The sequence below is a fragment of the Hyperolius riggenbachi genome, chromosome 5 (assembly GCF_040937935.1).
Source record: "Hyperolius riggenbachi isolate aHypRig1 chromosome 5, aHypRig1.pri, whole genome shotgun sequence".
NCBI classification, from domain to species: domain Eukaryota; kingdom Metazoa; phylum Chordata; class Amphibia; order Anura; family Hyperoliidae; genus Hyperolius; species Hyperolius riggenbachi.
This window is the reverse complement of record NC_090650.1, coordinates 266,619,047-266,631,992: the sequence shown is the minus strand read 5'-3', so window position 1 is coordinate 266,631,992 and position 12,946 is coordinate 266,619,047. Positions and strand designations below refer to the sequence as shown.

At 46.3% G+C, this 12,946-nt stretch overlaps 1 protein-coding gene across 1 annotated transcript in view; it reads right to left on the bottom strand.

Moving 5' to 3' along the window:
- Positions 1-6,644: 6,644 nt before the first annotated feature.
- The window catches only part of LOC137517642 (synaptonemal complex protein 2-like), a 45,889-nt gene continuing 39,587 nt past the window's right edge, over positions 6,645-12,946 (bottom strand). Inside the window, exons 8-10 of the mRNA XM_068234628.1 lie at positions 11,938-11,996; positions 10,208-10,250; positions 6,645-6,822 (exon numbers count right to left, since the gene is read on the bottom strand). Coding sequence (XP_068090729.1) covers positions 6,766-6,822; positions 10,208-10,250; positions 11,938-11,996 — 159 coding nt within the window. The 3' untranslated portion in view covers positions 6,645-6,765. The remainder of the gene's footprint in view (positions 6,823-10,207; positions 10,251-11,937; positions 11,997-12,946) is intronic.

The window sequence follows — 12,946 nt, the reverse complement described above, 5'->3', positions numbered from 1 at the left end:
GATCTGGCTCGGCCACGCAAGGACATTCACAGAGTGGTCCTGATGCCATTCCTTTGATACCTATGTGGTCTCTCAATGATAAGTGATGCCTGCAAGTGAGGATGTGCATCCTTTGGAGTAATGAATGCGGTAGTGCTATGGTGATGAGTCCAGTAGTGATAGGATTGTAATCTAAATGTACTACTCAAAAACTAAAAGATGTATAATATACCCCCGTTCCCTGTTATAAAAACTGTTCCCCTCCCCCCTCCCTCTTATTCTCCTCTCTTCCCCCCCCCCCCTTCTTCCCTTCCCCTTCATCTTCCCCCGCCCCCTCCCCTCTCTCACATTCCTCATGCCCCTCAATGAAGTAACAGAACTGGTTGCATACCTTTGTTTGTCTTCTGCCCCGGGAGGGGACACGTGTAGTGGTGGACTGGTGTTCTCCGCTGGTGTCAGTCCCGTTCTAGTGCCTGTCTGTATTGGTGAGCCAGCCATGCCTTCTGACAATATTGCTGCGGCGGAACAGAGAGTGTGTGCGAGGTTTCCAGCCCGGACAAACTTGTCGGCAACACCATAACCAACTAGCGTGCAGCGGGAGGAGCTAGAGGGATATTTATCTCCAGCCCCCCGCAAGTAAAGCCACGCCCCAATGAAGACCGGAAGTATCGGTCAAAACTAGTCGGCCTTGCTGCGTCCTGCCGCTCATCGGACCTGCCACGAGTCCCTCTCCGTGTCTCCCAGTGTCTGGACCGAGACAGAGCTGGATACCAGCTGGACATCTAAGACACATGCTGTCCTGTGTTCCGGAAGTGAACAAGTCCGCCTGCCTGTCCAATCTACAAGCCTGAAGCGAGGCTGTAAACCGGATCCACACCTGCATAGGTGGTGGTTGTACAGGTGCGGTGATACTCCTGTGCCCGGGAAGCCCGGACAAACCTGGATAATCATAACAGCCGGTAGTGTGAGGTGCCGCATGGATAGGAATCCAAAATGCTGGGAGGTTTTTCTATGAAGAGAGGAGACTAAGTGTGTGGACTACACAGGGGCCCCTGTTGTGTGCATATACAAGGACGGGCTATCACTATCTCCAGGAACTTGATGCTTATTATGGAGTCGTGAGTATGCAACAAGATTTTTGACTGCAGCTTAGAGGTGGACTGCTTTGCATGTGCTTGCCTATATCATCGCTGTGCTATCTTAAAGCCTTTCTGCAAGTTATGAAACCTGATGCAATGCATACTGCTGACATTATTTTGGCACGTTGAGTTCAATGCAATTCTACCTAGGAGAATTTAAATGCTGATGACCCCTTCTGTATGCCCGGAGGTGGTTAGTGTGTGTGGTGTCATACTATGTGGTGAGTCTGGTGGGCGCCCCGATGCAGGTGTGTACAACAGCGCTGTTGGTTTTTAATTGTGTCCTGTACACCATTTTAACCACTTCCCGACCGCCTAACGCACAGAGGCAGCCGGGAAGTGGACCCCGCAAGAACCGCCGTATAGACAAATGGCGGCGGTCCTTGTAGGGGCATGGGCGGAGCGATCGCGTCTTCCGTGACGCGATCCTCCGCCTCCGCCTGGCGCCGCTCACCCGACCCCCGCAACATCCCGCCGGCCATACGGAAACGCCGGCGGGATGTTAACCCGACGATCGCCGCATACAAAGTGTATAATACACTTTGTAATGTTTACAAAGTGTATTATACAGGCTGCCTCCTGCCCTGGTGGTCCCAGTGTCCGAGGGACCACCAGGGCAGGCTGCAGCCACCCTAGTCTGCACCAAGCACACTGATTTCCCCCCCCCCTGCCCCAGATCGCCCACAGCACCCATCAGACCCCCCCCCCGCCCACCCCCCAACCCCTGTTTGCACCAATCACCCCCCCCATCAATCACTCCCTGTCACTATCTGTCAACGCTATTTTTTTTTATCCCCCCCCCCTGCCCCCTCCTGATCACCCCCCCACCCCTCAGATTCTCCCCAGACCCCCCCCCCCCCCCCCCCCATGTACTGTATGCATCTATCCCCCCTGATCACCTGTCATCCACCCGTCAATCACCCCCTGTCACTGCCACCCATCAATCAGCCCCTAACCTGCCCCTTGCGGGCAATCTGATCACCCCCCTACACCAATAGATTGCCCGCAGATCCGACATCAGATCACCACCCAAGCGCAGTGTTTCCATCTATTCTCTCCTCTAAACACCCGCTAATTACCCATCAATCACCCCCTATCACCACCTGTAACTTTTACCTGTCAGATCAGACCCTAATCTGCCCCTTGCAGGCACCCAATCACCCACCCACACGCTCAGATTGCCCTCTGACCCCCCCCCCCCCCCCCCTTATCAATTCACCAGTGCATTAATTACATCTGTTCTTCCCTGTAATAACCCACTGATCACCTGTCAATCACCTGCCAATCACCTATCACCCATCAATCACCCCCTGTCACCCCCTGTCACTGCCACCCATCAATCAGCCCCTAACCTGCCCCTTGCGGGCAATCTGATCACCCACCCACACCATTAGATCGCCCGCAAACCCGCCGTCAGATTACCTCCCAAATGTATTGTTTACATCTGTTATCTTCTCTAAACACCCACTAATTACCCATCAATCACCCATCAATCACCCCCTATCACCACCTGTCACTGTTACCTATCAGATCAGACCCTAATCTGCCCCTTGCGGGCACCCAATCACCCGCCCACACGCTCAGATTGCCCTCAGACCCCCTCCCCCTTATCAATTCGCCCAGTGCATTAATTACATCTGTCCTTCCCTGTAATAACCCACTGATCACCTGTCAATCACCCATCAATCACCCCCTGTCACTGCCACCCATCAATCACCCCCTGTCACTGCCACCCATCAATCACCCGCTGTCACTGCCACCCATCAATCAGCCCCTAACCTGCCCCTTGCGGGCAATCTGATCACCCACCCACACCAATAGATCGCCCGCAGATCCGACGTCCGATCACCTCCCAAGTGCAGTGTTTACATCTGTTCTCTACCCTAAACACCCACTAATTACCCATCAATCACCCCCTGTCACTGCTACCTATCAGATTAGACCCCTATCTGCCCCTAGGGCACTCAATCACCTGCCCACACCCTCAGAATGCCCTCAGACCCCAGCCCTGATCACCTCGCCAGTGCATTGCTTGCATCTATTCCCCCCTCTAATCACACCTTGAGACACCAATCAATCACCTCCTGTCACCCCCTAGCACACCTACCCATCAGATCAGGCCCTAATTTGCCCCATGTGGGCTCCTGATCACTCGGCCAAACCCTCAGATCCCCCTCAGACCCCCTTCCGATCACCTCCCCAGTGCATTGATTGCATCTATTTTCCCCTCTAACCACCCCCTGAGACACCCATCAATCACCTCCTGTCACCTCCCTAGCACTCCTATCCATCAGATCAGGCCCAATACAACCTGTCATCTAAAAGGCCACCCTGCTTATGACCGGTTCCACAAAATTCGCCCCCTCATAGACCACCATGTCATCAAAATTTGCAGATGCTTATACCCCTGAACAGTCATTTTGAGACATTTGGTTTCCAGACTACTCACGGTTTTGGGCCCGTAAAATGCCAGGGCGGTATAGGAACCCCACAAGTGACCCCATTTTAGAAAAAAAGACACCCCAAGGTATTCTGTTAGGTGTATGACGAGTTCATAGAAGATTTTATTTTTTGACAAAAGTTAGCGGAAATTGACACTTTGTGAAAAAACACAATTAAAATCAATTTCCGCTAACTTGTGACAAAAAATAAAATCTTCTATGAACTCGCTATACTACTAACGGAAACACCCCAAGGTATTCCGTTAGTAGTATAGCGAGTTCATAGAAGATTTTATTTTTTGTCACAAGTTAGCGGAAATTGATTTTAATTGTGTTTTTTCACAAAGTGTCATTTTCCGCTAACTTGTGACAAAAAATAAAATCTTCTATGAACTCACCATACTCCTAACGGAATACCTTGGGGTGTCTTTCTAAAATGGGGTCATTTGTGGGGTTCCTATACTGCCCTGGCATTTTAGGGGCCCTAAACCGTGAGGAGTAGTCTTGAAACGAAATTTCTCAAAATGACCTGTGAAATCCTAAAGGTACTCATTGGACTTTGGACCCTTTAACGCAGTTAGGGTGCAAAAAAGTGCCACACATGTGGTATCGCCGTACTCGGGAAAAGTAGTACAATGTGTTTTGGGGTGTATTTTTACACATACCCATGCTGGGTGGGAGAAATACCTCTGTAAATGGACAATTGTGTGTAAAAAAATCAAAAGATTGTCATTTACAGAGGTATTTCTCCCACCCAGCATGGGTATGTGTAAAAATACACCCCAAAACACATTATACTACTTCTCCTGAGTATGGCAATACCACATGTGTGGCACTTTTTTGCAGCCTAACTGCGCTAAGGGGTCCAAAGTTCAATGAGCACCTTTAGGCTTTACAGGTGTGCTTACAATTTAGCACCCCCCAAAATGTCAGGACAGTAAACACACCCCACAAATGACCTATTTTGGAAAGTAGACCCTTCAAGGTATTCAGAGAGGGGCATGGTGAGTCCGTGGCAGATTTCATTTTTTTTTGTCGCAAGTTAGAAGAAATGCTCAGAGCTCTGTCGGGTCCTTGCAGGACGCTAAGTCCCCGCCGGCTCCCGCTGTCCACCCCGCCCACATCTGTCACCCACATGTGGGTGACATGTGGGAGAGGCGGGGAGGGCAGCGGGAGCTGCGGGGACTTAGCGTCCTGCAAGGACCCGACAGAGCTCTGAGCTATATAGCTCAGAGCTCTGAGAAGCATCTTTGTATTTGGGCTCCAAGGAGCCCCATTGGTCTGCTAAGGACCAATGGGGCTCCTTGGAGCCCAAATACAAAGATGCTTTCGAGAGCTCTGAGCTATAGCTCAGAGTTCTGTCGGGTCCTGCAGCACAGACGCGGCGGCGGCGGCGGTGAGTGACGTCGGGTGCCGCGTAGTTACAATGTAACAAAGTTGTTACATTGTAATAACTTTGTTACATTGTAACTGATAGAACATTTCCGAGGATAATGCATGGGATCATTTATTTAAAGGGACAGGTAAGTATTAATGGTTAATTAAGAATATTAAAGGACTTTTTTCGTGGTTATGTTTTTTGTTCAATTAAAATACTTTTTCTATGTGTTTGTGTGTTTATTTACTTTTAACTCTTAAAGGAAATGGGTAAGGGGTACAAGTACCTCTATACTCATTTCTCCTGGGAGGGGGGGTGGGCATCTGGGGGACCCCTTTTTAAAGGGGACTCCCAGATTCCACCATGAACCCCCCACCCAGGAAATCGCGGCCTCCACCTCCACCGCCCATCGGAGGTGGAGAAGAGCCCCTTGTCCTTGGATTGGTCAAGGGCTCGGAGGGGGAGGGGAAAGCTTGGCTGCCCCTCCCCTTCCGAGACCCCCCAATCCATGGACCATGCGGGCTGGTATAGTCAGGGTGCGGAGCCCCACGCGGCCGGTGCTCCGCATTCTGGCTATCCCAGCCTGCATGGGGGACAAGGGGTTAAAGAGGTCTGGGAGGGGGGACCCCACGTCGTTTTTTTTTTATATTTCCCACACTCAGAACGAAGTAAGTAAAACTCTTCCCACTTGGGGGAATCTATGAAAATAATACACTATTGTTACCTGTGCAAAAAAAACTGACATTTTCTGCATTTAAAAGACATTTTTGCCCTTGAAACTTAAAAATCAATTTTCTCAAAAACTATAAGGTCTTTTTGAAAAAAATGTTTTTCCTCTTATTCCCACTGATCCCCTTAATATACCCTAGGAATTTGGTGCTCCTAAACTTTAAGCAGGCTTTGCTATTAACCGTTAAAGTCGGCGGGTTTTTAAATGTATACATTTTTACTTTGAAACTTTAACATCGATTTTCTCAAAAACTATAAGGTCTTTTTGAAAAAAAATTTTTTTCCTCTTATTCCTCCTGATCTCCTTAATATATTCTCCAAATTTGAGGCTCTTAGCATTTAAGGGGGCTTTGCTATTAACCCTTAAAGTCGGCGGCTTTTTTATATTATACGGAGCGTTACGGTTTAACGCGAAATTACGGTAGCGTTTAATGCGAAATTACGGCATGAACGAAACGCGAAATTTCGCGTTGAAAATTACGCTTACGGTATTTTCAATTACGGTATTAATGGCAATTTCGCTACGCTAATTTCGCATCGTAATCGCAAATTTCGCATGCGTAATTATAGTAATGCGAAATTACGAAAATTTCAGCTCAACTCTAGGCGCATGGGCCCGGAGTTTGACATGTTTGCTCTAGACACCACAAGTTATATTTATGTTAAAGACAAAATGAATTGCTGCATAATTTCTTTATTGCCACGAACAAGAGCTTGATCATTGGATAAGGAAAACTTTCATCCCAATTATTTGCACAGATCTGCAGGACAGAAAGTGCAAGGATTAGGGCTGCCTTATCAGCACTGCCCAACTGTAATGCTATAAAGTTTCCCCCGACAGGCTGAGGCCAGGTGCTACCCATGGTGCACATCCACAACCAGACTCCAGTTGCTCAAATATTATGAATTCTTAATTACTTTTACTCACATCTCTCACACGCTTGAAGAACACCACTTTCAAAGTGTCATGAAGCATCCTCAATGTCAGATTTATTCATTTATGAACTGAAAACATTACACTGCAGATTAACATGAGGCCAAATATGAAAACATAAATAAAAACACAACCATACTTTTCAGAAAACAATCTGGAAATTCTTCAGTCTTTCAACAGTTTCTTGGAATTTTCATTGACTTTGGTGATCTCTTCATCATTCTAATTTTGAAGTGAAAAACAAATTTCAACTTGTTGGCAAGAGACCATCAGCTGCCTGAAAACATTACACGACTTAAAGAGGAACTCCAGTGAAAATAATGCAATAAAATAAGTGCTTAATTTTTACAATAATGATGTATACCTTAATTAATTAGTCAGTGTTTGCCCATTGTAAAATATTTCCTCTCCCGGATTTACATTCAGACATCACATGGTGACATTATTACTGCTGCCAGGTGATGTCAGTGGAAGGAGATGCTGCTTGCTTTTTTTGGAAGTTGGAAACCGCTGTTTCCCACAATGCAACAAGGCTCCCACAGTGTGATGTCAGTACCTCAGTGCTGTGAGGCACTGACATCACACTGTGGGAGGGGTCTCACCACAAAATCAGCCATACAGAGCCCCCTGATTATCAGTTTGAGAAAAGGAATAGATTTCTCATGGGAAAGGGAGTATCAGCTACTGATTGGGATGAAGTTAAATTCTTGATTACGGTTTCTGTTTAACAGCTTTAACCAATCTGTTTCATAAGCACTGTCCTCAAGTCGTCTAGTGGTGCTTGTTTCACTGGTAAGCTCACATACAGTTACTGTATGCTATGGAGTGCTGAACAAAACACTGAAGCAAGTATTTTGATTTATTTATTTGTTAGATATCTATGGAGACGGACGTTTCTGGATCCCATAGAGCCTTACTAGTCCTCTTTCTATCTCCTCATTCCACTATCAGGGACTGATGAAGTTCTTCGACTGGTTTGGTCCAATACCTCTTTGGGCAGACTTCAGAAGTTCTTGCATCCGAGTACTTCTAAAGACAAGCAGATCTGTCCTGTGCATGCGAGTCTGCACTCATGCATGTGCAGTACAGATGCGCCAGTCTTCAGAAGTACTTCCGAAGCCTGAAGACACAGCTGGTGTGAATTTTGTATTGAGGCAGCAGTGGAATGAGGGGATGGAGAGAGAACTGGGAAAGCTCTATGGGATCCAGAGCCTTCCCTCTACATAGGTAGGCATCTCCATTTTTCGCTTCAGATATGCATTAATGTGCTAGCAATGTTTAGTTACCCATTTGAAAATCCTATGAACTGTGGCTGGAACTTGGGAAAAGGTTTTGAAAACACGGAAATACTTTTAGACTCTATCCATTAGATTATGACCCTTCAGTACTTCTCTCTTCCTGAGCTGGAGAACCCCATTCACCCTGCAAAGCCAGCCTTATTTATTCAAAACTCTAAGTGGCAACATTTTGCAACTCTCACCTGGGTCACATCAGACCATAGCAAATTGCTAAAATCTTAGTAGCAAGCAAAGACTTTTTTTTTAAAACTAAATCTCATTAGTGTTATATATATATATATATATATATATATATATATATATATATATATATATATATATATATATATATATATATATATATATATATATATATATATATATATATATATATATATATATAAATAACCACTTGCCGACCGCACACTCATAACGCGCGTCGGCAAAGTGGCAGCTGCAGGACCAGCGACGCAGTTCTGCGTCGCCGGCTGCAGGCTAATTAATCAGGAAGCAGCCGCTCGCGCGAGCAGCTGTTTCCTGTCAATTCACGGCGGGGGGCTCGGTGAATAGCCTGCGGGCCGCCGATCGCGGCTCGCAGGCTAAGTGTAAACACAAGCGGAAATAATCTGCTTTGTTTACATTTGTACAACGCTGCTAACAGTAGCAGCGTTGTACCAGATCAGCGATCCCCGGCCAATCAGCGGCCAGGGATAGCTGTCACATGACAGGCAGGAGCCTGTTAGAGGCTGCACAGGACAGATCCATTCCTGTGCAGCCTCGGATCTCCGGGGAAGGGAGGGAGGAGAGGGGGGGGGAATTTTGCCGCGGAGGGGGGCTTTGAGGTGCCCCCCCGCAACACCCAGGCAGGCAGGAGCGATCAGACCCCCCCAGCACATCATCCCCCTAGTGGGGAAAAAAGGGGGGCGATCTGGTCGCTCTGCCTGGTGTTTGATCTGGGCGCTGCACAGCCCACCCAGCACAGATCAGCTAAAACCGCGCTGGTCCTTAAGGGGGGGGGGGGGGTAAAGGCTGTGTCATCAAGTGGTTAACCTTCCTGGCGGTAACGTTCGGGGTAAGCCACGCAGGAGGATTTCTCAGGCCCTGCTGGGCCGATCTGCATAATTTTTTTTTTTTGCTACATGCAGCTAGCAATTTGCTAGCTGCGTGTGCACACCGATTGCCGCCGCTCCGCGCTGATTCGCCGCGCCACCCCCACCAGACCCGTCGTGCAGCCTGCCCTATCAGCGCCAGGCAGCGCTGAGGGGTGGATCGGGACTCCCGATGACATTATCACGACTGTCGCCATGGCGACGGGATTTCCTGATTGCAGATCACTAGAGGAGACCAGAGCGGGTGGGGGGATGCCGCTGCACAGCGGCTATCATGTAGCGAGCCCTAGGCTCGCTACAGGATTTTTTTAAAAAAAAAAAACCTGCTGCGCTGCCCCCTGGCAGATTTTAATAGACTGCCAGGAGGGTTAAAGTTCTTCCACCAGGTATGTACACAACACTGCGTGCACAACAATGATAATTTACTAACCAGGGGCAGGACTACAAATTATAGAGTCCCTAGCCATATGTTGGCAGGGACCATAAAGCTGGACACACTTGAGCAGTAGCAGCTACGGCCATGAACAAAACTGGACAGGGTAATGTACATACATACAATGCAAACTGCAAGGTGGCAGAGATAACAGCTGACTTCCTGCTCTGCCAGTGGGCCTCCTTATCACGTCCTCAGAAATACAAATACTTTTCCTGCAGTATCATTTCATGGGATAACCCTTTTGGGTTATCACAACTGTATCTCCTGTTGGACAGTTTTCCTACTCCTTGAACTCAGAGGACCTATTTATATGGCTTCATTCTGGTGGTCCCGAGGACAGGTAATTAGGAACAGCAAAGTCTTTCCAAGGCTACTCTCACACTATATCGGCTGCATTATGCACCCAGAAAAATAGGATCACAACGGTGATGGAAAGTTGCATCACATGTTTTCGATGTGACACATTCAGTGCAGCATAGAGTCCACAGATTTGTGCTTGCACTGTACCCAGACCCGGATGCATTGCACAGTAATGCACTGCATGCAATGTGTCACCCAGACGGAATTCATTGCACCACAACTCAAACATGCCAATGCAAAAGCACCATTGAAATACAATTGCATCATGTTTCAATGTGATCAAATTGTTGTGTTGTCATGCAATAGACAGTCTAAAAAGAGCCTAACATTTATTCACCTTTAAGTTTTGTTGTTTGCCTTCTCTTGTTTAAAAAAATGTATCCACTTCAGAAAATACAGGCTAAAATAAAGATTAAAAAAAGTACCTTTGCAACAATGCTCTGGGCCTCACCAACTCTAGCTTCAAGTCTGAAAAAAAATTGGATTATGAAATGACACTCATGCAAACTGTGTACATTCAACAAATCTACAACTTGAGCCGACAGGCTTACTGAAATGTGATATGTGAATGTACTGTTTTGTAGATAGCTTTGCACCTTGGCACCTTTGCCATGTACCACTTTATTCCCCTGATGAAGAAATACGTTTTGAGGGTTCGAAACATGTAGGGTTGTATATAGGGGGGTGTTTTGTATTCACTATGCAGTGTAAGGTTAGCCTAATCCCAATTGACACTATAGTGGATTAGTCCAAACTGCTCTCTCCTCCATACTGCTTCACTATTTACATTTTTGTATGTTAGCAGCACTATTTATCAGTGCCCTCTCGAGTACTTTTTAATATATTAAAAGTTATGTTTTAGCCTTCATCACATTCCTCACATGCAAGGTTATGCAGTTTATTTTACATTCAAGAATCATCAGAAACAAGCACTAGCTCGCCATTATGGAAGAGTAATTGTGCCCATTATCAATACAATCTTGTTCTTACAGTTTTACCAAATTTAAAGTAGAAGAATAGTAAACTTTACGACTTTATTTTAAATGGATATTTTAGGTAACCCCTCATATCATAGCTGTGAGATTCTACAATTAAGATTGTTTTGTCAATGGAGCTTAGAATAGGACCATAGGAAACCGCATGAAACTGCACTATGACCGGAGCAAAATTTTCAAGGGGAGGCAAAAACCCCAATATGATTGGCATGGCTTCACAATTAATGGATGTGTACTTAAATGTTTAAATGAGAAACTGTGCTTTAACCTTTGATCCTTAGCAGGAGGAGAAAAGAGGTGTTGGCCTTGCAGCCAACTTAGTGTTTTCTACAGTAAATGTATTGTCCGGATCCTAAAATACTGGGGAGCGAGTTGCAGTCTCATTGCAAAATTGACTAAAGACACAGTGACAGAGGCTGGACAACATCATAATTCCCTCCACTAGCTGCTACTTTTATGTCCCCAATCTAAAAAGCTATACTGCCCTCATAATTGTTGCCATTAAGCCCTGTAACAAGTGCTACCATTATGGATAACCCATTATAAGTGTTGCACCATTTCCCTCCACCCCCAATAACAATATCCACTCACCAGAACAGTATCTTCTATGTCACAAATGATACAGTTATGAATCTCCTACCTCCCCACAGCCACAAGTGATGGCATTATGCCTCCTATAAAACCATGTGCTGCCCTTATCTCCCAGAATTACAACTGTTGCTGTTATGTGTCCCATAATAACGAATAACACGAATAGTCCTGCGATTTGTCCCCTCTCCCTCATAATGAGACCTGCGATCTCCTACAATAAATACTACTAAGTGCTGCCATTATGTTCCCATTGCCTCCCCTACAGGTGCTGCCATCATGTGACCACATCAATAATGACAGGTTCAGAAATAATTTACCCCTCCATGTAATGTCGTATGCCATGCAACTGCAAGATGGGAATGTGACAGCCAGGGGCGGCCATGCAGAAAGTGTGCTACATCAGCCTTGCTTCTCCGGCTGTGTTCCTCTTTCCCATTACTTAGGTTGTGAAGAAGGGTACCAGCAGGCAGAAGCATTTGCAAGCACACCATGCAGGGAGATGACGGGTGGCTGGGGAAATTGTAGGAACCAGCAATCCATTCCGAAATATTCAACTGCTATGTACATACCTTTGTGTTTGATTCACACAAAACTCTTGAATTTTCTTAGTCTGTGCTTCCCAGATTTCCTGGTAAAGAAAAAAAAAGTTTTATATATATTCCACAATAAAAGCTGTAACAAGTAGTCAAAACCCCTTGTATTTCTGGTCAGATTGATCTTGTATGTAGTGAAAAAAAATAGAGGCCACATCAAGTTGATGCAATGTGCTAATTAAATTTAGACCCTTAAAGGCACCGTGTAATGAATTAAACGAAAGTGAAGTTTGGATGTTATTTTTAAATAAAAGCTTTTTTAAGTGGCTGCACCTCTTTTGTCATGTGAAGAATGAAGGCGTACAGAGCCAACAAATTCCAGTTCCTGAAATTTTGTAAGAAAAATATTTAATACAAAGTACTTCTCTGTATAAAGTAAAAAAATGTAAAAAAGGGACTTTCACTTTAACAGAATCATTGCTATATGTTGGCTCACCCCAACCTTTTTGTGAGTGTGTGGCTTTAAAGAGAGCCCGAGGTTGGCTCATAATAAAAATGAAAAAACAAAACAAAACCCTAGGCTACCTGATCCGGCGGGGTGGTGGTGGGGGGGGCTGGGTGGTTAAGTTGGGGTCTGGGCGGATTAGGTAGCCGCCCAAAACTGCCGCACTCGTGGGTCACGACGCTGGAATGAGAGGGATCTCTCTTCCAGCGTGCAGGGAGGTGGGGGAGCGGCAGGGGGTGCGGCCAGGGAGAGAGTTGCCCAATGGCAGCTCTGGAAAGCCTGCTGGAACAGCCCTAGTGAGTATTTGAGCAAGGAATCCCCCTCCTCCCATTACCCTCGAAAATGTCAACAACTATTATCGCCAATTTTGTTGGGGGGGGGGGGGGGTGTCTGGGTCAGAGAGCAGCTTTGGGAGGCACAGAGGCAGGGAGCATGCCTCTGTGTCCCATCTGCCCCCCCCTCGTTCTCTTTAACAAGGAGCTTGTCCAAAGACAGTTGCTTTACCCTGTTTTTGAGGATTTCACGGAAATGTGACATTGT